This window comes from Pseudoliparis swirei, chromosome 17, assembly GCF_029220125.1.
Source record: "Pseudoliparis swirei isolate HS2019 ecotype Mariana Trench chromosome 17, NWPU_hadal_v1, whole genome shotgun sequence".
NCBI classification, from domain to species: domain Eukaryota; kingdom Metazoa; phylum Chordata; class Actinopteri; order Perciformes; family Liparidae; genus Pseudoliparis; species Pseudoliparis swirei.
In genome coordinates this window covers 14,248,306-14,276,124 of record NC_079404.1, presented here as the reverse complement: position 1 = coordinate 14,276,124, position 27,819 = coordinate 14,248,306, and the positions used below count along the sequence as shown (strand labels likewise).

At 43.7% G+C, this 27,819-nt stretch overlaps 2 protein-coding genes across 2 annotated transcripts; both read left to right on the top strand.

The window, feature by feature from the left end:
• The first annotated feature begins 266 nt into the window (after nt 1-266).
• Nucleotides 267-16,679, top strand: kif11 (kinesin family member 11). The gene is made up of 27 exons (XM_056435149.1): nt 267-380; nt 584-675; nt 1,796-1,925; nt 3,251-3,348; nt 3,476-3,554; nt 3,669-3,854; nt 4,131-4,255; nt 4,352-4,442; nt 4,626-4,771; nt 4,984-5,080; nt 5,179-5,274; nt 5,388-5,476; nt 5,730-5,817; nt 6,820-6,893; nt 7,005-7,119; nt 10,446-10,517; nt 11,279-11,414; nt 12,420-12,592; nt 12,745-12,870; nt 13,018-13,173; nt 13,288-13,427; nt 13,523-13,683; nt 13,766-13,884; nt 14,041-14,263; nt 14,362-14,543; nt 14,950-15,060; nt 16,408-16,679. Exons 2-27 carry the CDS (start codon nt 602-604, stop codon nt 16,516-16,518), a joined length of 3,198 nt encoding a protein of 1,065 aa, XP_056291124.1. The 5' UTR covers nt 267-380; nt 584-601; the 3' UTR covers nt 16,519-16,679.
• A 2,396-nt stretch (nt 16,680-19,075) lies between these two features.
• LOC130206903 (uncharacterized) lies at nt 19,076-20,513 on the top strand. The gene has a single exon (XM_056435161.1). It carries the CDS (start codon nt 19,203-19,205, stop codon nt 20,052-20,054), a length of 852 nt encoding a protein of 283 aa, XP_056291136.1. The 5' UTR covers nt 19,076-19,202; the 3' UTR covers nt 20,055-20,513.
• Nucleotides 20,514-27,819: the final 7,306 nt, after the last annotated feature.

The window sequence follows — 27,819 nt, the reverse complement described above, 5'->3', positions numbered from 1 at the left end:
TTTTACTTCAGTAAAGGATCTGAGTACTTCTGCCACCGCTCTTTATAATGTCGCCACCTCGTGGAGATATTCTGGAGTTTATTCCAACTTCCCGTGATGCTCCGCGCTGAAGCCGTCACGTGTATCCCGTCGACCAATGGCTGCGTTTGTTTGGCCGTTGCTCTCCTTCTATTGGCTCAGCGAAATTTAAAAGTACTGTTTGAAAAGTTGCCTGCCGGAACATTTAGAGCGCCAGAGCGGTCGTCTGTGGACAGATACTGCGTTGTTGGAGGAGGCAGAAAACGCTTCATATATATATTTTATAAATACTTTTATTGTTGGAAAAATACACGGACTATACGTAAAGGAAGCGTGGAAGGATATTTGTACGACGTCACTCGGTGAGCTAACGTAACTTTGGAGTAATGCCAGTTTAAATTGAAGCTAACAAACGTGCTAATTATTCACTTGTTAGCTTGAGCTTCTCTCATTAAGTAGCTATCGTTAATCCTTAAAATGTTGACCAACAACAAGCAGTTATTTGGTCTCTTCGAGTTATTATCCCCCCGGTATTGTTGTTTTATTTCTGTGACTGTACTTTCAGACTCATCTCTCTGCAGCCATGTCTTCACACAACGTGAGCGGGTTGAAACGGGACGAGAAGGGGAGAAACATCCAGGTCGTTGTCAGATGCAGGTACGGAGAGGACCAGAGGAAGAGCTATCCAGATATGTGGCAATAAGTATCAGCAACTAAATATGCATTTGTGCAGTTTGTTAGTGATTCTGGGAATATTTACGGTGCACCTGTTTTTATTATTAAACAGCCTTTTGTGTTTAAGAGAGACATGGTTTGTCTTTTATGAGAAACAACTCTGTCCCTGAAGTGTGATGATGATAATACTTGACACATAAAGGATGGATTCATTATTCTATTCCTTTAGGAATGAATAAAGTGTCAATCCCAACTTTTTTAATGATGTGGTCATTCAGATGTTAAACCATTATAAAATGACCAGACTGATGTTCATAGTGTATCTCCAAAATCTTATTTGCAAACCATTTCCATAATCTTTTACATTTCTAGCAACCGATAAATAGATAATTTATTGTCCTCCATCAGAGGAACTATGTTTCTACAGCCTGCAAGAACAATACATTATTATTATTTTAAAGACAAAGTAATTCAGTCGCACAAACAGGCGTCCATTCAGTTTTCTCACTGCTGTCTTTAGAGAGCCGTGATTGGCTGTGAACATGAAGCTTGACTGTAGTCTTCCTCTTTTTACACAGCATAGACCTGGGGTCTCGGGTTATGTGAGGGCTCTGTGTGTGTGTGTGTGATGGAGTGGAGGAGCATGGTTGAGCTCTATGCTCTTTGTACATGAGGAGCAGACCGTGTGACTTGGAGGGCCTTCAGGCAGCGTTTATGGATCTCTATAGGGTGTTGATCAGAGTGTTCAGCATCTCAGCTGGCTGCCTGTTGATGCAGTAAGACGTAGTCGGAGGTCGCGGGTTTATTGTTGGGTCGCACGATTAGTTTGATCAAATACTGAGTGATTATTTTTCCCTTTTGAAATAAACCGCACTTCTCACACTAACATTCACATATTGCTTGAAATAGGGCACAACAACACCACTCAGTCTGCATTTATTAAAGCCTCCCATAATTAACAGGTTTAGTTTAGTTATGCCTGTATGCATAACTTGCACGTTATCTGTAGCTGTGGTTTGTTAATCTGTCTACCAGCAAAAGGCACTAAACCCCGATCACAGCTCCAATGATATTCAGAGTAGTCACATCATCTTGTTTTCAGGCCTTTCAACATGATTGAGCGCAAGTCGTCCTACGGGATCATGGACTGCGATCCGGGCAGGAAGGAGGTGACCGTGAAGACGGGGGGGATTAACGACAAGGCGGCACGAAAGACCTACACGTTTGACATGGTGAGTGGGGGGGGTGAACACTTATGGTGCGTTCACACCGGACGCATCGAAAAAAGTGTGTTCACACCAGACGCGTCGGGGGCGGAGTAATAAATGGGTCGAGGAACCACAGGACCGCAGCGTACTTCCACTTTTTAGTGGACTGAGCTGCACTCCCACTGCGCTTCTCGCTGCTCTCTCGCTTCTTCTCTCTTTGATACGTGTCTCCCACCTACGGCGTCAGATCTCCTCTGCCATGAAACACATATGCCGGCGGTTGGTTGAAAGTAAAGTACAACAAATAGCGAGAATAAAAGCAAATACATACATTCAAAACTTACCAGGTAGTCCCACGGCTTCTCCGACCTTGTTCCACGCTTTATCTTTATAGCTCCGGTTTCGGTAAGCATAAAGAGTTGTATCGTAAAGTTCGGGGTGCCCACAGACAGCGACAATAATCTTTTCCTCCATTTTTTTCAACCGGCAGGACGATGACGAGCGGAGCTGCTCAACGCTGATTGGCTGACGCAACTATGACTCACGCGTCTTTGCTGCCAAAGTTTGGAAATTTGAACTCGTGCATCAACGAGCTGCGTCTGTTCGCTGAGTTCGCCCCGTGACAAACCCTCTGTTCGTGCTGCTTCAAACGCGTCTGACGCGCTGCTCGCTGGAAGCTACGCAGCTTCGACGCAGCTTTGCATTGACTTAACATGTAATCTCGACGCGCGTCAAAATTTTGCCGCGTCCGGTGTGAACACACCATTAGGATACAATCAGGAAGTGTGTAAAGACAGTCTGGAATCCTAAAGACGTCCAGGCTCGTTCGTAATGATCCGTATCAGGGGGGCATATTTTAATTCATATTTGTCGGCAGAAGTTCAGTAATCCTTCCTTCACTGGAATCGAGTGTGTTTTGTCAACCTCGGTCTGAAATATTGGAAAATGTGATTTGTCTTTTGTGGTTAAAGCCTTTCTGAATTTTTCCCTAAAAAATGTCAAGTGTTTGCAGGCCCAGCTATTCCAACATAGTGATACGTCTTCTCTCTCGTGAATCAATTTCAGGAGTCTCATTCATATCATAGCAATAATTCAAGCTTGTTAACTTAATATTTCTGAACCAGGGCCCTCAGCGCTTGATCAAGTAGTTGTGTCTGTAGCTTATACAGCTGTTATTTCAGTGTGTCAGATGCATGTTTCATCAACATTTGGTTAAAAATAGAAACTTGATCTCCATCTCTTAATAGTTACTGACATAAACCAGTAGATCGCATGGCCTGGCTGTCACACTGTGAACAGTATTGAGTTTAAAATATATATTTTTATATAATAGATGTTTTTCCCAACAGGTATTTGGTCCAACTGCCAAGCAGATTGATGTGTACAAGAGCGTTGTTTATCCCATTCTGGATGAGGTCATCATGGGATACAACTGTACGGTTTTTGCGTGAGTGATCTGCTGCTCAGAATGAGCTTCATGCTTAAGTGAAATCTTCATTTCTGTTACCTGTGTTTTCAGAATAGTTCTCAAATAATGCGTTGAACCTTTTTGTTGTTGTTTTTTTGTTGTTCAGCTACGGTCAGACTGGAACAGGGAAGACGTTCACCATGGAGGGAGAGAGGAGTCCCAACGATGAGTTCACCTGGGAGGAGGTAAGAGAAGAGCCACGAATCACTGCTGCCTCCACCGAGATACAGGATCATCAAGTCTGAGAGTAACGTCTCTAAAGAGCGAAACGTGAGCCGAGTCACTCTTTGTATTTTTAGGACCCTCTGGCTGGCGTCATCCCCAGAACGCTGCACCAGATCTTTGAGAAGCTTTCAGAGAACGGCACCGAGTTCTCTGTCAAAGTCTCTCTGCTGGAGATCTACAACGAGGAGCTGTTCGACCTGCTCAGCCTCAGTGACGACTCCACTGAGCGGCTGCAGCTCTTCGACGACCCTCGCAACAAGGTACCTCTCGTCGAATGCGTCCGCTGTTACGATGCTGCTGTCGAGCACGCCGCAGCTCTCGCAGTCCCCGTGCAACTCTTCAGGAAATGGAAATTTGCTTATAAGGCGATAAAAGCAATGGAACTGCATTGCCCTGAATGTTGAACTATGGCGTTCAAAGGAGAACATTTGGTGTGTTTTTGACGGTCATACCGATCAATTACAATGCCGGATCAATGGGGACGTTGCTGCCAATTGAGGCATTTTGTTGACGTTTCGCCACCTTGTATGTTGCAGCGCGGCGTGGTGGTGAAGGGCCTGGAGGAGATCACGGTTCACAACAAAGATGAAGTTTATCAGATCCTGGAGAGGGGATCGGCCAAGAGGAGGACGGCCGCCACGCTCATAAACGCCTACTCCAGGTACTCGCTAAGTTTAAACCATACTCCACACTTCCAGCTGTAAACAATAGTTACCTGATTTGTTAATCGTTTCCTTGTTGTTGTGTCTGTGCGTAGTCGCTCCCACTCTGTGTTCTCGGTCACCATTCACATGAAGGAGGTCACGATGGATGGAGAGGAGCTGGTGAAGATCGGCAAACTCAATCTGGTAATAATCCTCCATGTTCAATAGGAGAGGTTTTCCAACAGGAAGAGTCTAAACAATTGTAATTTTTCTATTGGCCATACTTCTGATTTAATCGTGGCTCAATTCCTGAGAAGTCTCCTTATTTTCCCTTTACAAAAGTAGAAAAAGTGCAGCACCTAACCTTCGCGTCTCCTCCCCCTCCAGGTGGATCTCGCCGGCAGTGAGAACATCGGGCGTTCCGGTGCGGTGGACAAGCGAGCCCGCGAGGCGGGAAGCATCAACCAGTCCCTGCTGACGCTGGGCCGGGTGATCACCGCGCTGGTGGAGAAACGGCCGCACGTCCCGTACAGGTAGAGTCGCGAATAAAGGAATATTTACGCAGGTCATATTTTACTGTAATAACCAACTTGTCGGCTCTCTGGTGGAAAACAAATGTTTACAGGAGACTGTTTCTAGATTCCCTCGGCTCTCTTTAGCATGTCTGTACTTCAGTTTCTTGTTCGTCGTGACGCATCAGTCTGGATGAGTTACGAGTGATGACTACTGTGCACTCTTCTAACAGAGAGTCTAAGCTGACCAGAATCCTGCAGGACTCTCTGGGGGGACGAACAAAAACCTCAATCATCGCCACCGTGTCGCCATCCTCCAGCAACATGGAGGTCAGTGCTCTTGTCTCTCGTCGCTTCTGCAGTTTGGACTCCGTCTCGGGGCTCGGGAACACTGCATGCGCGTGCTGACGTTCTTTGGGTCTGTGCAGGAGACTCTGAGCACGCTGGAGTACGCCAGCAGGGCCAAGAACATCATGAACAAACCCGAGGTCAACCAGAAGCTCACCAAGAGGACGCTCATTAAGGTGGAGACGAGTTTGATGACTCGCGTCGAACGGCACGGCCAAATTAACTTTATCACAAATAACCCTTTTTCATGTCGCCGTCTTTTAAAGAAGATCTGACTCTGTCCTCTCAGGAATACACGGAGGAGATCGAGCGGCTGAAGCGCGACTTGACCGCCACTCGAGACAAGAACGGAGTTTATGTATCTCCAGAGAACTACGAGTAGGTTGCACCGGGAGCACCACACAGGGCACCCTTTTAAGGCTGGAGCATCACCAGAATAATGTGTTTATTATTTATATTTTAGGGGCGGGACTAAAATCTGTTTGGCGGTCTGAAATTCAGATCTCGAGATTAAAAAGCTGCCACTACAAATTGATTGATTAGATAGTTGGACTAATTGATAATGACAAACTATTACAACGGTAGAGATTGTTCTGCCGCCTCAGATGTGAACCGGTCTTCTGTGTTCCAGGTGCATGATGGGGCAGATCACCTCCCATGAGGTGCACACGGGAGAGTTCACCGACAGGATCGATGCCATGGAGGAGGAGATCAGGAAGGTACGTGAGCCGCGTTTTTCTTATCCAGTACCATATTTACAGTAGTGTACTTTACTTGAGTATTTCCAATTAAATTTCTAAGTTACTCTACTTTTATTTTGAAAGGGTGAATAATGTTCTTTTTTCAAATTAATTTATTACTTTTTTTTATACTTTAGTTACATTACAAATTAACAATTGACACTCAAACCACGTGAAGATAAATGATGTTTGGTTATTAATTAAACTACTGTACCGAACAATCTATTCAATAAGAGCTGAAACAATAAGTTTATTGACAGAAACTTTGTTGTAATCTATTTTTATAACTACTTAAATCCGCGGTGATTTTTTACAAACCAAACAATTGATTGATTTAGTGTAGAAAATAATCAGCAGATTAATTCAGAATGAACTAGAACGGGTACTCGGTAGAGCGCATACCTTCACATATCACAAGATTGGGCATTGTATTATGAACATTTTGGCATTAGTTGCATGTCAATTGGATAACAATTGACCGTGCTATGGTAAAAAGAAGATTTTGACCTTTTCATGACTTTGACCCGATCGATCCCAAAATCTAATCAAATGGTCCCCGGATAATAACCAATCATCCCACCAAATTTCATGCGATTCGGTTTAATACTTTTTGTGTTATGTGAGTAACACGCATACAAATAAATAAATAAATACACGGGGATCAAAACATAACCTTCCGCATTTTCAATGCAAAGGTAATGAGCTCCACAGTCACGGAGGACATTTGTATACTCTTAATTACATTTATCTCATTATACTTAACATACTTTTACTGAAGTAACATTTTAATGTTGGACATTTACTTTGTAAAAAGAGTATTTAGTCACAGCCTGATACTTTTAGTGAAGTAAAGGATCGGAGGACTTCCTCCACACATTTCTGTTTGATGCAGACAACATGAAAGACAAACTGCACACATCACTCTCTGTCACGGGGAAAGTTTCCACCCGCACCGTCACTCACACGCCGTCCTCCCCGCAGGTGATGGAGCTGTTTGCGGACAGTACGACCCGACTGCAGCAGTGCACCGTCGACCTGGATGAGAAGCAGCAGAGGTGAGGCCGTCCTTATTGTTTGCCTTAAAAACGTGAAATGAGGCTTGGAGGAGTTTAACACCCGGTGAAGAGCTCCACCTTAAAGAGCGGGCGCCTCTGCGTTGGTCTCAGGTTGGAGGAGACGAGCCGAGACCTGCAGGACACTCAAGAAAAGCTGAGTCGGGAGGAGTTTGTGTGCTCGGAACTCGCCTCCGTCCAGGAAGCTCTCTACGACACGGCAGGACAGGTACGGACGGGTCTCACCGCCGCGCGGTGCTTTGCTCTACATGACGCTGCGTGCTGATGCTCTAATGTTTTATTACCTATGACATGGGGCGTGTGTAGGACTCAAAGACAGGCGTGCCATCTTTTTGTGGGGGCCCTGGATAGTAGAGATGCACCGATCAGGTTTTTTGTGCCGATCACTGAAATCAGTATCTGCCGATCACCGATAATACCGATCACTGAAATCAGTATCTGCCGATCACCGATAATACCGATCACCGATCACGGTGTCGATTGAAGCATTCTATTTATTGTGTAGCATTATTGCCTAGGACTATGAGGAAATACATATATAAACAGGGTGTCCACGGGTCCTTAAAAAGTCTTAAATTGCTTTTCCTAAAAATAAGGCCTTAAAAAGTCTTAAATTGTCTTAAATTCAGATTGGATTGGTCTTAAATTTTTTGTGTGTCATGTCATTACGAATATGAGGCAATCTGTTCCGCCAGGTCCGTATTTTGCTCCAGTCGCTCTGCGGTATCTCTGGTGTCACCGGGGCCACGCTCCTTCTCTTAAAGGGGCCCCGCGTATTCAGTCCCCTACAACGTGAAGCATCGGCTAGTTTAGAAAACATGGGGGGGATGCAAGTTCAACAACGGCTTGAAAAGAACGAGTGTTTCTGGTCACGGTGGGTGAAATGCTTCTGAAGCTGCGTTATGTTGTCGGGTGGAATCTCACGAGCAGAGCAAGAAGCAAAGGCCGCCAGCAGCCCGCGTGGCTAGTTCCTGCTCCGCCGCCAGCAACGACGTCAACGCTACAACGCTGGAGGTCACCGGAGGAAATCCAGCGCCGTGCAACAAAGAGCTCATCACCGAAGTCCAACAGGGCGGCGTGTTCTTCATTCTGTTTGACGAGACTCTGGACCAGACCACCGCGAGCAGACAGCTGGACTTCATGTGCGCTATTGGTGAAATGACCAGGTCCCGTCAGGATCCTATGGAGCTCATGGGCCATGACACGCCCAGGACCTACTTCAGCATCTCAAAGTAAGTCTAACAAATATATATGTATTAACTATCCTCATGTATATGAGTATGTGTATCATATATTTAAGCTTTACTCATGTGTCAAGTTAATAACAGCTATGGATAGGCACACTACACATTAATTAGACAAATTAAAAATAGTTTTAGAATGGTAGTAGAGTGGTGTTTACCTGTCAATATGTCTACATAGTGTTCACTAGGCTCAAGGGATGGCTCAAGTTGCTTAATTTGTAAAAATAGTTTTCATTCCTATTTATCCAGTCTGACATTAATCTGAAGTGGTGGTGTCATAAGAGATGTGGTGACTGTTGTTTGGCTAATGTCTGCCTTTTTTCCAGGAGAATGGACCAAATGTCAACTGGAAGTTTTTATATTCATACAGTTTGAAAAGGATTGTTTTCCTAGTATATTCACAAAAGCTCAGGAGTAGACATGAACCTGTGCACAAACATCCATCACATAGAGACATGAGAACTCACACACACACACACACACATACACACATACATTCTATTATGTAAATGAATTTGCATTTTAAAAGCAGCTGGAAATGTTATTTATGTTATTTTATAGATTTTTTTTTTTCTTTTTCAAAAGGAACTATGTTGCATGTATTTTTTTAAATATATTTACTTAATTTTATAGACATTTGTTCATGGGACTTAAATGTTCTGAAAATGTATTAATAAATATAATTTACAACAGCAATGACATTTGTGTTATCCTTTTGCATTACACCATACTGTTAATTTTGAACAGTGTGTTTACTTTGAATTAATTAATTTAGATTAATTTATATTTCCATCGTAACTTAGGTCTTAAATTTAGTTAGACGTGGTCTTAAAAAGTCTTAAATTTCACTGGTTTATTCCTGTAGACACCCTGATAAAGCACCTCAAACATTAAAGATATTACAGATTTCTTTAAACATTTAGGACTTTTACTTTGAAAAATGTCGTAATTGATACATTAAAATTGTTTGATTGCTATTGTAGGGGATTTCAGATATGTATGGAACACATCTGCATTATTCATTTCCTGGAACTCTTGGGGAAATCTATTTACAGGACTTTTTTTAACATACAAAAGTCTGACTTATTTTTTTCTCAACTCTTCCTTGGTACAGTAAAAATGTTTTAATGTTAGCATAATTTAAGCTAAATCTCAGAAACGATCTATAAAGACACTAAATCAGTTCATTGTTTACTTTTATATGTTCGTGTATGATTTGTCGACATCTTATTTTGAAAAACGGATGTTGTTTCACGTGGTTCTTTCCGCTAACTTTGCAAAACCGGATGTTGTCACTTAAATCCTTCCGCTAACTTTATCAAAACCCTCGCGCGCTCCCGATCGAATGTGTTTACCGTGAGCATCAGTCTCTAGGGGCAGACATGTGAGAGTCGGCTGAGTCGACCCAGAGATTCAACTCGGGGGACGGGGACGCCGCTCGGTGGTGAGGATCCCCTCGTGGACCTCTCACTCTGCGGCCCTCGCCGGGCGCATCGTCTCCGTTGCGGTGCGCCGCGATTGAAACGTCTCATAGTTTTTCTCGCAGATGTTACGTCATCTGATCGGCCGTTTTGAGAACGTCGATCAAAACCGATAATGGGAATATCGGCCGATATGGATCGGCGCCGATCAGATCGGTGCATCCCTACTGGATAGCCATTAGAGACTGAATTTTAGGGTCATAGTGATAGTTTATGCTCATTTGGACACTATCACTGAGATATAGATGAACTAGTTCAGTGTCAAAATATACCATTCAATGCAAACAAATACTATAATTTCTATTAATGCAACGAATAGAGAGATTTCTTCGAATTTGCTCGTTCACTCTCAATCGAGAGTTTCTAACTCTTTCATTTGCCTCAAGCTAAATGTCAGCAGGTAACACTCGTTAACAGCCATGACGGATACATTCTGTAACTACCTGGCCTCACAGGTCTGGAGACCCTTAAAAGAGGCCTTACAACGCCCCCCTGCTTATCACGTTGGTGTGAGCTCATTTCTTTCCTTCACTTTTTCTGTTCCTTTTTAAAAAATCTTTTATTTACTCTCCATCATGTAACTCACCAGTATGTGTGTAACTTCCTGTCTGCTTTGGACCATACTTCCTTTTTTTACAGAAAAACATACAACAAATTACAACAGCGTAAAACATTTCTACGTCTTTGATCCGTTACCAATCGATCTGAATGCATTCGTCACATTATATTATTATTGTCAATAAAGAGGGTTTCTCAGCATCATGGTCCGACTGTTATTTATTACATCTCTGTGTTTTTGTGCCCTCCAGCTGCTCAGCACCGCGGACGCCAGCACCGGGGACGTGTCGGGTCTCCACGACAAGCTGGACAGGAAGAAAAAGGTCACCGTCAAGTTATAACGATGCGTATCCCATTTTTGGTCCATCTCAGATTAACAAATATAAATATTGGCTCGACAGAAGTCCTCTACCTTTAAACCCCGACACCGTTTCTTTCCATCATGACGCTGCACACGACTAACTCGCCGTCTTGCAATCGACAGTCTTGAAGTGGTCATTTTAGATTTTTTGTGCAGATTAATTCAGTCGAGCCGGGGTGATGTTACCCTGAGGATCTGATGTGATGTGTTTAAGGACCCCTGTACTTGTGTTCCTAATGTGTATTTAACGCACTGAGCATGTGTTAATAATAATAAGTGTTGATAGTTAATGCACTGCAGCCGTAACATTTGATTATAAGACAAAGTCTGACACTTAAGTTAATGGAGGTAAAACAAAGTATTAGTTTTTTAATAATTAATCTGTTGGTTATTTCTACGATTAAGTCACCACTTTTCTTCTTTTTTAACAAACTGCATTTTATTTTTTAAAGCAAGTAACAAGTTAAAAACTCAAAGATATTTATTGAATTTGAAATGACTTTAAACTCAGAAAATCTACACATTTATTTGGGTAACACTTTATAGGATTTGTTTGTTTATAGACCTGCATGGACATACACTTATCTGACCAAAGTTTCTCAAATATATATTTATAAAGGGCACACGTATGATCTTTAGTTGACAGAGCAGCACCACTATGTGCATCAGTTTGGACTGAACTTGTGTTTCCTCTCACACACACACACTGGATTGAACTTGCAGGTGGAGCAGCACAACACTGAGATCCAGCAGAGCTTCTCTCAGCGGATGGAGGGAGCGCTCGGCAACATGCAGCGCTGCGTTCAGCAGCAAGGAGCCCAGCACCACGACATGCTGAGCAGCTACTCGCGGGGCATCGGTGAGGCCAGAGAGCTGCAGGGGAGCAAGTTGTCCACTAGAGGAACCATTACGGGTCATCATCCATCATCAATACCGCTTCATCCTCATTAGGGTCGCGGGGAGCTGGAGCCGATCCCAGCTGACATAGGGCGAAGGCAGGGGACACCCTGGACAGGCCGCCAGTCCATCTCAGGGCACACATAGAGACATACAACCATTCACTCTCACATTCACACCTATGGGCAATTTAGACATCAATTAGCTGCATGTCTTTGGACTGTGGGAGGAAGCCGGAGAACCCGGAGGGAACCCACGCTGCCACGGGGAGAACATGCAAACTCCACACAGAAGGACCGCCCCGACCGGGAACATTATGGGTCATTAAAAGCTAAATGGTTCAGCCTCTTGATGAGTGGGAATGTGCTCAAGAATATCTTTTCTACACATTTAGTGTCTTAAAGGAGGGAATACTCAAACATGGATTGTTCAAAGCAGAGTATGTATACATGCCTTAAATCCTGTTTGTAATTTACCTTTTTAAAATAATTTTTTTGAGAGACTTAATGGCCAAACAATTATATTCTTTTGCAAAGAATTTACTTTTTCTGTCAACTTGGCGGTTAAATGTGTAATTCAGCCAATTAAATCCATTTCCACAGCATTAAGTGTTCTATAGGCGTACACGTATCCTGATCAGGGATCACAAAAGTATGATCAGGATTTCTTCCGGGAAGACCAGTAAAGTGCGACTATGGGTGAGTGGGTAGCAGGTCCGTCTTTCAATCAGGGGGTTGGAGGTTCAATCCCCGCCCTAGTCGATGTGTCCGTGAGCAAGACACTTAACCCTGAGTTGCTCCCTGTAGCTGTGTCTACAGTGAATGAATGTAACAGTATTGTAAGTCGCTTTGGATAAAAGCGTCAGCCAAATGACATGTAACATAACATGAATATTTAGTTGTTCACACATTTCTACTTGTAGATCGATATCATGGCGTCAATACCCTCATTCTGTCCATCTCTACAGACGGTGTGCTCGTGATGAACGAGGCGGCCCTGACGGGAGCGCTGACCACCGTGGAGTCCTTCGTGGGTGGAGTCAGCCAGGTGGTGGCCGAGGGCGTGACCCGCTGTCAGGACTGGGTGCAGCAGCAGGAGACGCTGTGTCTGCAGGACAAGGAGAGCCTGCTGCAGCTGCTGGTGAGGACCAGATGGGCCGCTTTGAAATGTTTATGGATTTGGCCGTTGCAAACCCAAAAGCAGACCTTCTTTTTTTTTTAAATGGCACTCTGATCATTGTGCGACACATTAATCCTATTTATCTTTAAATGTGTGTGTGTGTGTGTGTGTAGGACGAGCATCGACAAGACATGGAGGAGGTGCTGGTGGCTCGGACTCTGATGGGGCTGTCGGCTGTGAAGGAGCTCAACAACACTCTGAAAGCCACCGTGGAGACGCAGCGAGCTCTGGCCGACGAGGTGAGTTCATATTCTGTCTCCTTTTCATATCCAAATGTAATCGATGAAAGATATCATTTGTAATTATCTGCACGTTCTGTTCATAGTTAACCTCTGTTAACTTGTGTCTGTGTTTAAAATCTCCTCCTCATTGTCCCCCTCTCTCAGGTGGAGGCGATGAAGGAGGTGGGCGTGTTCTTCAGCGGCTTGGTTCAGGAGCTGGCCGGGCTGCGGGAGGAAGCGGCGCGGAGCCAGAGGTCGCTGCAGGCCGAGCACGACAAGCTGGAGGACGGGATCCGAGAGGCGCAGGACCGACACCAGGCGGTAAGAGCCGGGCTGCGAGACACGAGGCCGACTGTCTTCTGATGAGACTTTGTTGACACCGGGATCAATTTAAAAACAAAACTAACATTATATATGTGCTCTTCCTGCTGGTAGGGTATGAAGCAGACCATGCAGTTCCTGCAGGACCAGCTCAGCCTGCTGGCCCTGGAGGGCCAGAGGGACTACACGGATCTGCGCTCCGCCACCAAAGCTCTGCAGAAACCTCTTCAGGTGCTGCAGGAGAACATCAGCAGGTCAGTCACAGACAGACAGACAAACGTGGACATTTCACGGTAAGTTATCGGTCTCTAACACTGTCCGTATCCATTTTCTTTCTCCGCGTGTGCAGCGGTTGCAGTTCAGTGGAGCGTCGGGCCTCGGCCCAAGCAGACGTGCTCTCCGCCACCTCCTCCTCGCTCGCCTCCTCTCTGCGTCTGAACGCCGACGAAAGCCGTCAGTCTCTGGAGGAGATGACCGGCTGCTGCTCGCACCTCCACGGCTCAGTGTCCGGTACGTCATTCCTTCAGTTGTCGTCCGAACACCGGTTCCCTCTGTGTGCATTGTTGCTGACGCGGTGGATTTGTGACCGCAGGCCTCGTCCAACGGGATCTCGAGCGGAGCTCCAGAGCCAGGGAGCATGTGGAGACTCAAGCCCAGGAACACCTGTCCCTGATGGGGAAGATATCCACTGAAGCGCAGACCCTCCGTCAGGTAAAAAGAGAAAAAAACCTCCTGCAGTTCAATTCTGCAGGTAATACTGTACCTGTGGGTCTAAATGATACTAAAGTTTGAGGTTTTACTGCATCGCACCGAATGCTTCCCCTTGGAGATGAAACCCGTCCCCATAATCCTCCATCTTTCCTCCAGAGCGCCGAGACGCGCTGCACCGAACAGCTCCGGGCAATAGAGGAGGAGCTGTCCGGTCGGCAGGGCGAGGTGACGCGGTCTCTGATGGCGGTGCAGAAGCAGACCTCCCTGGGCCGGTCGGTCCTGGACCAACAGCGGGCCGAGCTCCAGGACCACTTGGAGACGAGCCAACAGCTGGTCAATGGCTTCCTGCAGAAAGAGCTGCAGCAGGACGTTCCCACCGGTAACTTATTTGGGTTTTAAGTTTAAAATGAAATAAGTGTCTCCTTTTGGAGAACATCCCCGGTCCAGCGTATCAACCAGTTCTGCTGTTGCCTTCAGGTGCGACCCCTCAGCGGCGGGACTTTGTGTACCCAAAGCGGCTGGCGAGGTTGCAGAGCCGCGGCGAGCTGCTGGACAGCCTGAGGAGGCAGCAGGACGAGCTGCAGGCTGCCATAAATGAGGAGGGTGAAAAGGAGGAGGATGAGGATGAGGAAGAGGATAAAAACAGCCAGGTTGATCATGTACGTTTTTACCTTTTTTAGTTTTCTCCTGCATGTCAGTTTGTCTTTAATTGGATGACGGCCTTCACATGTTGAATGTTGAAGGGTTTCTCCAATAATCAGGTTCACGTCACCTCATCTAAGACTTAATAGTTTGATGTTTTTTTCATTTTTAAATACACACAGTAATAATGATTATCACCGACTAATTTAATTATTTAGCAAAACGTTGTTGGTTTAATCTCCATGTCCAGTCATTTACATGTAATTTACACATTTCATCAGCTCAGTGTGGGTGTAATTTTTTTATTTGTCTACCCTGTCAGCTGGAATACTGCCAGTACAGTGATTTATGATTTTTTAAAATTTATTTAATAATAGGCCACATAAAATTTCATTTTAACGGACCTTTTTTCCTCCCGTCTAGAACTCTCTGGAGGACGAGCTGAGCATGTGTAATGAAAGCTTGGGTACGGAGCCATCCTTCATCGACGAGAACCTCGTCTTCAACGAGAGCAAACGCCTTCCCTTCTTCACGGTGAGTCAGCGGGGAAAAATGTCTGAAAGCGTTCTGAGCTCCCACAGTAAATGCTCAGCGCATTTTTTTTTCTTCCGTATATTGCGAACCAATAATCATACCTGCAAACTTGTCACCTTTCACCGTTTTGAAATCAAAATAGGTCATCCACGCGAATCGTGTAGATCCGAAGAGTTTTTGTTTTGGGGTAGGCGGGCAGGGGGGCAGCTGCCCCGCTGCCGTTGAGATTGCAGTGAGACGCCAAGAAAATTTGAAGTGGTGCTCTTTGCAATAAAACATCTTTGATGGGACGTGTCGAGTCTTGGCCAATCAGCGATAAGATGTCGACCGGTTGGGGGTTCGGGTTAGCTTGAATGTCAGCCCTCACATCTAGTGCTGTAATACTGCACGGTGTATCGATACTAACAAAGTACCCGTACGTTAAAAACAATATGATTTTGCCTATTGTTAGTATCGATACTTCATTAAAAGAGTGCGATCATAGCGCACACGCTTCTCGGCTCCGTTAAATGATGTCTGCACGCGCTGCGCTGCTCTCACAGCGAGTGGCGTCAAGTGGCCTCAAGCTTTTGAGACCGTCTACACCAGGGGTCCCCAAACTTTTTCCTGAGAGGGCCACATAACGTTTCCCTTGTCTGCTGGAGGGCCAGTGGGGGGGGGGGGGGGGGCTAGTGAGAATGTGCTCACCTGTGTGCGCGCGCCACTCGCTGTGAGTGCTGCGTGTGCAGACAGCGTTTAACGGAGCGGAGCAGCGCGTGCGCTCTGATCGCTCTTTTAATGAAGTATCGATACTAAAAATATGCTAAATCACATCGTTTTTAACGTACGGGTACTTTGTTAGTATCGCTACACCGTGCAGCGGGACAGCAGCAGATGTAGCGGACTAACATTCAAGCTAACCTAACTTCCCAAACGCTGTGGACATCTGAACGCTGATTGGCCGAGACTCGACACGTCCCATCAAAGATGTTTTATTGCGAAGAGCACCACTCCACATTTTCTCTGCGTCTCACTGCAATCTCAACGGCAGCGGGCCAGATGGAGAAAAAAAAACAATCGAAACGCGTCTCTGGTATTGTTCAGGGGGCCGAATCCGGCCCGCGGGCCGTAGTTTGGGGACCACTGGTCTACAGCTTTAAAAAAAAGATGCCAGAAGTGAAATGTTTAAGTACTTTGTCTGAAAGACAGTCTGTTAAGTTATGTAACTCTACAGCTGCTCATACGGAAGGAACTCTGTATCATCTGGTCAGATACTGATAAAAGGCCAAATAGTGTATAATCAATGCTATGATGGTACCATGTAGTTTCATTCATATGAATAATGATGTAATCCTTTCTCTTCTCCAGCAAAAGAAGGGTGCTAAGAAGGAGACGAAGGCCGTCGCCAGGCAGAAAGTGGCAGAAAACGAAGTCTCGACGCCACAGAAATCCAGACTACCGCTCCGCTCCCAGAACTAGAGCCGTTTTAATGTATTCTTCTTAAACATGTTATAACTGTCCAACTATTTTTAACCTCTTTTTGTCTTATAAATGTTCGGACTGTGTGACGAGTATCTCTTGTTTTTAGTGGTGTACGTCTGTCATGTTGCCTGTAAAAAAATAAAGAGATTTATACTTTTTTCATACTTATGTGAATTATTCATGCCAGTAGATGCAATTTGAACCAATGTTTAAGCACTTTATTTATTCTGAGCAGTATTTCATCATGTTTGTCCTAATTGAAGAACTAGAATTTGGTAACTTTTTAAAAGAAGTAACCAGGTCTGTCCCAAAAAGTAGTCGAGTAACATTTCTACTATTAAAAGGCTTAAACTGTGCCGAGGTTTTTAAGATCCATTAGGAAGCTCTGAACAATGACTGAGCTCTGGATTTGGACTTTAAAGGGAAAGGGCAGTGTAATATGACCATATGTATTTAGAAGCATACATTTTTTTCTTAGAATAAGTTAAATAATAAGTATCAGCTGCTGTGTTGAAAAGTATCTTGTGCTAAAGTTCCTGTATTTAAAGGCACGAAAATGTTGAAGCTCGCGAGCGACAACATACCCATCTATTTTTTCCAAGTGTGTGAGAACTCCAGCGACCTTCAGGGAGGGGAATATATCTTTAGGACTTTATTACTACAAAGAGATGCTCTTGTCATTAATTGCTTCTTTTTCATGACTACATTATTGCATTTACAGGATTAGTAGTTTATAATTTAGATATCGGTACATTTAATTTCTACTTTTTCAACAGCAGTCACAATATAAAGCCATTAATATTTCACTGGAAACCAAACTAAAATATCAAATATAATAGAATGCATTCCTGCTTGAAGTTTATAAATTATAATCAGTATTGAGGTACACAGATATCAGATAGTATAACTTATGTCCTGTCTAGCAGAGAAGTTTACAAGAACAAAATTAAGATAAACACTGAGGGCCAAAGTAATCCAACCACTCATGTAACTTTAGAAGACAGTTGACTATCAGTGATCTCAACTCACAGCTCAAGGGATCAATAGACTTGCAGCAGCATGGTAAACATTTAAACATATTCAAATCAACCATGTGGTCCAAAAACAACACACAATGTACTTTATTTGGCTAGCATGTGCATTAATATGCTATTAAAGGAAATCTGGAAAGCACACTAAGAATCTATATTTACACACACCTGGGTTTGGGGTTACTTTAAATATTTTGAATATTTTGCTATTCACCTGAATGCATTAATTACACATAGATGGAATTTGACTCCGATTACATGTAGCTCTCGTCGTACATATAATATACAAATAAACAGTTAATAACAATAATGGCTAATGAACTCAGAAAATAAGTAAATGTATGACTAAAAAAGAATAACATTATATTTTTCCTTCGAAGCACAAGCACCATGAGGTAAGCAACTGCTTTTTACTTTCGGTTTCTCGAGGTGTTATGGGGAGGAATGTCTCCCCAACCAAATAGGTTCCACTGTGGTGTCAGAAAAACTGCCTGCTAAATAAAATACCGCTATTCGTCAGAATTAATACAAACTGTATAAAGTTGAGTTTCATATGTATTAGTCTTTCTGTTGTTTCGATTTGTATTAATGTTCTTTATATTTGTTGACATTAATTTTTGTAATGTTTACATTTATTAATTTTTTTTTAACTACTGGCTTGCTGAAAGAAGTTCTGGATGCGAGTTAGGCGTCTAACATTGTTGTCTGCTCGTTTTTAATAACATAATTAGTGGTATAGATATTAGATTTAAAATAAGGTATCATCCCTTAATAAATAGCAAGCTAGTCGGGTAATTGCAAGTCATGGTAGTCATCTTATGTTTTTTATTACATACTTTTAATAGTATGTATTACTTACTTTTAATGTGCTGTACTGTAGCTTTGCAGTGTGTGCATGTTGTGCTCTTCTTACCACATGTACTGTTTGTTATTGTTTTATGTTTATTATGGTCTTTCAAGAGGCTGCAGATACAAATTAGCTTTAGTTACAATCTGGTACAGTGCATCAAATGATGACATTTATGTTTTAACGGTATATGGTCCATTTTAAATAAATATTATAATAATAAGCTATGGAAGTATTTACATATTTTACTTTAATAAAAGTAACAATTCTACAGAGTAACAATACTCTGCTGATTAAAACAATATGTTTTTTAATAATAATCCTAATTTATAAATCAATCTAAATTTGTAGTAATTAAAACATTAAAATAAATGTAATGAAGTAAGAACTACACTATTCCCTCTAAAGTGTTGTACAAGTCCCCCCACATTGTTCTTAGTACAGTATGATTCAGAGATTAGCCATGATGCATAATTAATACTTTTACTTTCTACCTCAAGTGCATTTGATGCTAATAAGCTGCGTTGTACTTCTACTAAAGAAAGACTTTAAATGCAGTTATTTTTTATTGAAATGTCGAATTTGAATCGTGCACCGACAGGGCCAGCTATCAGAGGAGACGCGGGGTCCTCGTCTACGCACGGGGCGTTTTTATTTCCAGAAACGTCGAAACGCGGAAAGAAAGAAGGGTGTGGACGCGCGGTCGAAGTTTGGCGACCGCGGAAAAGAAGTCGCCGCCGCCGTCGTATTTTTTAGGTGACATGAAGATCTACTTTCCTCCAGTCGCGTATTGATCCGAAGACATGGCGACGCTGAGCGGGTTGTGTGTGCTACTACTAGCGGCGCTGAGCCGAGCCGTGGCCGGAGATAATGTGACGCCGGTCTACTTCACGGATGGCGACGTGCTAACGTTGAACGTCACGCGCTCCGATACCAAGCCGATCCAAAACATCCTGTGGAAGTTTAACGGAAACCTGCTGGCCGAGAGGGTCCAGAACAAGGCCCCCCTGGAGCTGTTCGGCACCTTTATTGGGCGCACCGACCTGAGCATTGCGGACGCGCGCCTGGTCGTCCGCAACATGTCTAAGGCGGACACGGGCGCGTATTCGGTGGAGATAAACAGCAAAGTGCACGCGCAGAGCTACGACGCGAAGTGGATCAAGGTGCTCCGCCAGCCCGAGGTGGTGATGCGACCGTTGACGTGCTCGCCGGTTTCGGAGAGTTGCACCCTGAGCTGTGAGGCGGACACCACAGAGGCGGGGCCCGTCACCCACAGCTGGAAGATGGGAGTCAATCAGTTGAAGGTGTCAACCAAGGACATGCAAATCAACAAGACTGACCATGTCAATGATGAGACCATCACCTGCCTGATATCTAACCCACTCGGTGAACAAGTTAGTGCACCCATTAACAATCCCTTCTATGTGGCCCCAACCAATAATACTCCGGGGATAGTGGTTCCTATTCTGCTGGTCTTGTGTGTGGTTGTAGTTGTAGTTGTGGTTCTGGTTTTGTGGAAACGGAAGTTGGGTCCTTTCAAAAATCGAGACGCCACCAAAACGGTCTCAACGACTCTGTCTCCTCTGGGGGGCGTTTCCGGTACGCCATCCGAGGAACATGGACTGACAGAGAAAGGCGTCAACGAAACTGCCTGAAGCTCCAGCAACATGTCAATTTGAATGCACTTATTGTAAGGCGCTTTGGATAAAAGTGTCAACTGAATTGAATGTAATGTACTTTTTATTGCGTGCGCTTTTGCTCTTCAGAAAGTGTGTTTACTTTATTGACAAACCAATGATGTTGGTTGGACAAGAGCATAACGGTATTATCATTGGCTGTCATGTGAAATACCTTTCAGCTTGATGCTAATGTTAGCATTTCTGTATGCATAAAAAAATACAGATGAGATCCTACATGAACTAAACAATACACTGTATATATGTGTGTGTGTATGTATATATATGTATGTGTGTGTATATATGTGGTATATTGGATCGAGCACTCGGTGCTCGATTGTATTTGACTGTCACCACTACAGAGTTCGGTGATAGTTTGTTCATGCCTGGCAGTTGTGTGTGATTAACCGGCGAGTAAAAGATCTAACTTGTGCTGCATCCTCGTCTCCGTGCATTTGTATCTAACAGTGATTTAGATAACCCACGAATAGTATACAACTATAACTGACTTTATACATAGAGCATAAAGACACAATATGAATGTATATATGTATGTATATACAGGCACGTGCACAGACATTTTGGGGGGCAGGTGCTCAAACCCCAAAAAAGGGCACCCAATGCCAACAAAAATAATTCTGACAGAGTTGCAGCATTACACTGATGAAGCTGTCCTCGACCTGCGTTTCCTCTGGCAGCATCAGACCGCTAGCTTACATGTTCTTTATGAATAAAGATGAATTCTTATATAGCAACAACAGTACAATTGTTCTGATTGGCTAATGGCCACGTATCACCCTCCTCCTGGTCTGATACGGATCAGTATTGCCCTCTTATGTCATTTTCAAAATGAGCGATATTGATAGACATCAACAGCCAAGAGCAGTGGTCCTCAAAGTAAGGCCCGCGGGCTGGATACGGCCCACCTCCACGTTTGGCCCGGCCCTCTCTGAACAATACCAGAGAGGCCTTATGATTTTTTTTTCAGTCTGGCCACGCAAATCCTAAACTAGCCCGTTAAATAGAACGGAATAAGAATTCTCTCTCTCTCTTTCTCTCTTTTCTCTCTCTCCTCTCTCTCTCTCGCTCTCTTCTTTCTCTCTCTTCTCTCTCTCCTCTCTCTCTTTTCTCTCTCTCTCTCCTCTCTCTCCTCTCTTTCTCTCTTCTCTCTCCTCTATCTCCCTCTCTCTATTCTCTAAACATAACTAACGTCAGTAAACAGCTGGACGAGGCTTTGAAATCACGGATTTCGTGAGTTTTTGTTTGTTTATTTTTTTCAGGAAACGTCGGACCAGTTGTGACGTCATGTTTTCAGCAGCGCTAATGTTGTGGTTGATTTATCAGAAACAACGTCAGGGGACAAACACCGTCATGACCTGTTGGTCTGATGCTGCCGGTCAGAGGAGAAGGAGGTGCAGCCGTTTAGGGCGCGAGGAGCACTGCGCGGAGGAGGAAGTGGAGGAGGGAGGGGCGCTGCGGGGGGGGGGGGGGCTCGTGAGCGCTGCGGAGCATGTCGGGGCGAAATTCTCACACAAACTCAAATAAATGCTCCGTCGGATATTAAAACACATTTGGGTGACTTGATGACAGAGAGAGTCATTTTTATTCTTAAATACTGATGAATGAAAAAAGTGGGCTCCAGCAAAAAGGGCACTTTTCTCATCCAGGGTAAAAGGGCTGGTGCTTGAGCACCACTAGGGCTCTATCTGTGCACGTGCCTGCTGTATATATATATATATATATTTGTGTGTGCGTGTATATATGTAACATAGTCAATCTGGTCTGTATTAAATCCAGCTAAAATGGAATTTACGCCACCTGCTGTGGTTAAGGTGCACTTGCGTTTCATTACAAGACGCAGCCTATTACTCATCAGTAATAGAAAAAAATAAAAACAACCCCAGGTTTCTCTTCAGCACTGTAGCCAGGCTGACAGAGAGTCACAGCTCTGTGGAGCCGAGCATTCCTATAAACCTCAGTGGTAATGACTTTATGAACTTCTTTAATGAAAAGATTTTAACTATTAGGGACAAGATTAATAATCTCTTGCCCATAACCAGTGCCAATCTGTCCTCAAGTGGAATGGCCTTGGAAACCGCTGTATGCCCTGGTGTATATTTGGAGGGCTTTTCTCCCATCAACCGTGACCAATTATCTTCAACGGTTTCTACTTCGAACACGTCTACCTGTCTCTTGGACCCCATCCCGACGAGGCTGCTTAAAGACGTTTTGCCTTTAATTGGCGGCTCTCTATTAGATATTATCAATGTGTCTCTGCTAACAGGCCACGTACCACACTCCTTCAAGGTGGCTGTTATTAAACCTCTCCTGAAGAAGCCCACTCTGGATCCAGAGGTGTTGGCTAACTACAGACCGATCTCTAGCCTCCTTTCCTCTCCAAGATCCTTGAGAAAGTGGTCGCAAATCAGTTGTGCGACTTTCTACATCATAATAGTTTATTTGAGAAATTTCAATCAGGATTTAGAAAACACCACAGCACCGAGACGGCACTGGTGAAAATTACAAATGACCTCTTAATGGCAGCAGATAAAGGACTCCTCTCTGTCCTGGTCTTGTTAGACCTTAGTGCTGCATTCGACACCATTGACCATGACATCCTGTTACAGAGACTGGAGCAGTCGATTGGCATTTCAGGCACGGCACTACTTTGGTTTAAATCCTATTTATCAGATCGATCTCAGTTTGTATTTGTAAACGATGACGCCTCGATAACCACCAACGTTAATCACGGAGTTCCACAAGGTTCTGTGCTTGGACCAATTTTATTTACCTTATACATGCTTCCTTTGGGCAATATTATCAGGAAACACTCCATAAACTTTCATTGTTATGCAGATGATACTCAACTATACTTATCGATAAAACCAGAGGAGAGCAACCAACTCAGTAAAATTCAAGCATGTCTTAAAGACATAAAAACATGGATGACCTGCAATTTCTTGATGTTAAACTCAGACAAAACCGAAGTAATTTTAATCGGCCCTGAGCACCTCAGAGATCAATTATCTGGTGATGTGGATTCTGTAGACGGCATTGCCCTGGCATCCAACACCACTGTAAAGAATCTTGGCGTTATCTTCGATCGGGACTTGTCCTTTAACTCCCACGTAAAGCAAATCTCAAGGACTGCATTCTTTCATCTACGTAATATTTCAAAAATCAGGCACATCTTGTCTCAAAAGATGCAGAAAAATTGGTTCACGTTCGTTACTTCAAGACTGGATTACTGCAACTCCTTATTATCAGGCTGCTCTAATAAGTCTCTTAGGTCCCTCCAGTTGATCCAGAATGCTGCAGCTCGTGTTCTCACTAAAACTAAGAAAAGAGATCACATCACTCCTGCACTAGCTGCTCTGCACTGGCTCCCAGTAAAATCAAGAATCACTTTTAAAATTCTTCTCTTAACGTACAAAGCCTTGATTGGTGATGCACCATCATATCTTAAGGAGCTTGTAGTACCATATTGCCCCACTAGAGAGCTACGCTCACTAAATGCGGGACTACTTGTAGTTCCTAGAGTCTTAAAAAGTAGAATGGGAGCGAGAGCCTTTAGTTATCAAGCTCCTCTTTTATGGAACCAGCTTCCAATTTCAGTCCGGGAGGCAGACACAGTCACCTCGTTTAGAGTAGACTTAAGACCTTCCTCTTTGACAGAGCTTATAGTTAGGGCTGAATCAGGTTCACCTGGTCCAGCCCCTTGATATGCTGCTATAGGCTTATAGCTGCCGGGGGACGTTTTAGGATGCACTGAGTACCTATCTCCTCTTTTTTCTCTCCTTAAGGATGAATTTTCATCTCTCAATCACACGTTACTAACTCTGCTTTCTCCCCGGAGTCCTTTTGACTTCACGTCTCATGGGGTCATCGGACCCTATGAGACGACATAGATCCTATCTGCCTGATGGATCATCGAGGTCTGGGTCGTGGAGTTCCTGCTCCTGACTACGCCACTGTCCTGTTGAGACTCCGCCCACTGTTGAGACTCCGCCCACTCATCCCCACCGCCATCTGCCTGATGGATCGTGGAGGTCTCCATCGTGGAATATGCCTACTATGAACTATTCATACACTCTGTCATATTCATTGAATGTATTTTAACTCTAAATCTGTCCTTCTGTACACATTACATCTATTGCATCTGTCCATCCTGGAGAGGGATCCTCCTCTGTTGCTCTCCTGCAGGTTTCTTCCTTTTTCCCCTGAAGGGTTATTTGGGAGTTTTTCCTGGTCCGATGTGAGGTTTTGGGGCAGGGATGTCTATGTGTACAGATTGTAAAGCACTCCGAGACAAATTTGTAATTTGTGAAATTGGGCTATACAAATAAACTGAATTGAATTGAATTGAATTGTGGGGGATCCCCAGAGCGACTCGGGATTCGTCAAGAGGTAACGTCTGTCTGTATGGGTCTGTGGGCTATATCGGGATAATAGATAGTGTTGGAGCTATTTAATTTGACTTTTGTATTTAGGTTGTATTGTAAAGTAATATTGATTATGTATTGCTTACTTAGGTTATGTTTTGATATGTTAGTTGTTTCTTAGGATAGTTGTAATTTAGTTTAATATATATTAGTTGTAGGTTCACTGATTGGGTAACACTGGGCACCTGTGGCTATATGTAGAGGTGGATAGGCACAGGACCAGCATGCACCAGGGTGGCCAATGGTTTTTTACCACAGCACGGAGAGGAAATGTCAACATTTTGTTTGTTCTTTTTTGTTGGTTTAAAGAAATAAATTATCAGAATACAACAGGCGGAAATGGACAGTACTTTCTTTTGCATGCGTCAACACCAAAACCCACGGTGCATCAGTGGCGATTTGATTTATCTTTTTGTTTGATTACGGACGACAAATGGCCACTACACAAAGTAAAAAACCCGGCTTGTGAAAGTAAAAAACCTTGCCTGTGAACGCAAGAAGAGGATCCCGCAGTATTGGACTGGATGGATTGCATTGGATCGTGTTGGATTATCGACGGAGAAACTGGTATGTGATGCGACTGCTGTAGAGGACAACGGCTAAACGAATGGAGTTTAAAAGTCACCACACAGTCATGTTTCGTAAAGTTTAAGAAGTCTGACAGCAGTGACGCGCTGCATGTGATCATTGCGCAATACGCGCACCACTATCAGCGGCCACATTGATTGAAAAGCCGGCTTCAGTGAGTGTCTGTGTGATGAAGCGGAGCGGCCAGTGAGCACCCTGTCTGTGTTTGCTGCCTTTAAGCCGCATTTATGTCCGATTGCGGATTTTGATTGCTGTACAACAAACAGTTATAATACACTTTAAAAATGGCTGACGATAAGGCGAGTGACGTTGAATCGCTGTCAGCAAGAAGGAACATTAAATTGACTTCTAAAGGCTTGGGCTATTACACGGAAATGTGCCAGCAAAAGAGAAGTACAAAATGTAAAGAAGCCAAAAAGTGTTTGGGAAACATTCGTGAGTTGATGGCATCAAATGAAAATGTCAATTCAGTGACTGCTGAGCTTGCTAAATTCATCAAGTTTTACCAAGACGCAAATGAAATGCATGAATCGTTTGTGAACTTGCCTTTACCACAAGATGAAGTTGCAAGGCAAAATAAAAATCATGAAGAAAAAATGACAATATTTTATGAGTTCACGGAAAGAGTAAAAGACTGGCTGTCAGAAATGGGTCAACCATATGAGCAGCCACAGGATGACGTCAACGACCAGCGCGTCGCAGATGAAATAAACCCTGAAGACAGTGCGTCTAACGTGTCAAGCGTAAAAGTAAACTCTGCGAGGACACAGTCGCAACTATCACGAAGTTCATCAACACCATCTGCACGCGTTGAAGCTAAAGCCGACATGGCAGCCCTGAAGGAGCGGGTTGCTGCGCTCGGAAAGAAACATTTGATAGAGGACCAAGAGGAACGTTTGAGGAAAGAAACATTAAGGTTGAGGAAAGAAAAGGAGCAATTGGAGCTTGAGACGGAATTGGCAGTGACAAACGCAAAACTTCATGTCTTGGAAATGAATTCATCACAGCGTGGTTCAAAACGTTCGGATGGCATGAACTCTTATTTTGAAAGGAACACTTCTCAAAAAGCCATTCAATTAAGTGCCCGTGCCAACACCTTTGTTCCAGTGAACGTGGATGAACAACGTCACGTGTTTTCTGATCCCATAACTCAACCACAAGTTGTAAGGCCAGCCACACAAACCGTGTCTGAAAATCAAGCAGGACGTGTGCAAACTCAAACTCTGACTGACAACTATCAGAATGACATTGTAAATGTTATGCAAAGACAAAATGACATCGCCGCTCTGCTGGTTCAACAAAATCTGTGCTCTGTCCTTCCTGTTAGAAATATTCCTGTGTTTGATGGAGACCCTCTCCAATACAGGTCTTTCATCAGAGCTTTTGAGAATGGAGTGGAGGAGAAGACAACTAATTGGAGTGACTGTTTACACTTTCTCGAACAATACACCAGGGGTCAGCCAAGAGACCTGGTGTGTAGTTGTCAACATTTACCTTCAGAACAAGGATACCAAAGAGCCAAAAGTCTTCTAGCAGAACACTTTGGAAACGAGTACACAATTGCATCTGCCTATATGGAAAAAATTCTCAACTGGACACCTGTTAAAAGTGAAGATCTCAAAGCACTGAAATCATTCTCTCTCTTTCTTCGAGGATGCTCAAATCTAACAGAGCAAATGATGCATATGAAGGAACTGGACTTACCATCCATTATGAGGAGCATCATCTTGAAACTCCCTTACAAATTAAGGGAAAGGTGGAGAAATGTTGCTTGTGATCTGCAGGACCGAAGTGGCCGGAGAGCACTGTTCAGTGATCTTGTTGGATTCATTGAGAAGCAGGTCAGAATTGCCTCAGACCCACTTTTTGGAAACATTCAGGAATCACAATCCACCAACTTGAAAGCCTCTAACATTGGTCATTTGACACAAAGGAAAAAGGGAAGCAGCTTTGCTACTAATGTTACTGCAGTAAAAGAAGGAGTCATTACTCCATATGTAACGGAGTTAGAAATACATTGTTATTTCTTGTTTTCAATGTGTTGTATTTTATTTTTGTTTGTTGTTCAACAATATTGTTGAGTGTTTGTGAATTTTATTTTAATGAGCCATTTTTATTTAACGTTATTTTTAAAATTCTGTTTCCTGCGGAAATTGCTTTCCATCTGTTGAACTTCCTGCTCCTGAGTCCGTCTCTCCCTCACAATGGTTTTGTATTGCAGAGGGTGAGTCGAGTGGAAAATTATGTTGCACTGTTTTGGCTCTATTCTTTAATGGAAAGTAACCGTTTATGTTACACATGGTAACGGTCGCTGATACGTTCATGGTGTCCAGCTGTCGTGTGATTTGGACGGTCAAAGTAAACGTTTTGTGACCGTCTCATTGAGCCACTTTGGCGCCGTTTGTCTGGCCACATCCGGTCGTCCCGACGTATGTGTTCCTTGTCTAAATGTTGTTTTGTTTGTATAGGAAGTGCAAAGATGGACCAGAAGGCAATAAGTGTTTTCTGTTGTCTTCTGCAGGTATGTGTTTCCCTTTTGTTCAATGTTGGAATTTTCGTTGTTGAAATTACTTTAGCTCATGCAGTTATTTGTTTTGTCCATTGGGGGTCGCTGTTTTCCCCTTGTATGTTACATGTTTTTGATAATTGTTATTTGTATTTAGTGTGGTCCTGCCTTCCAGGCACAATGGTTTTGTATTGCAGAGGGAAGTGCA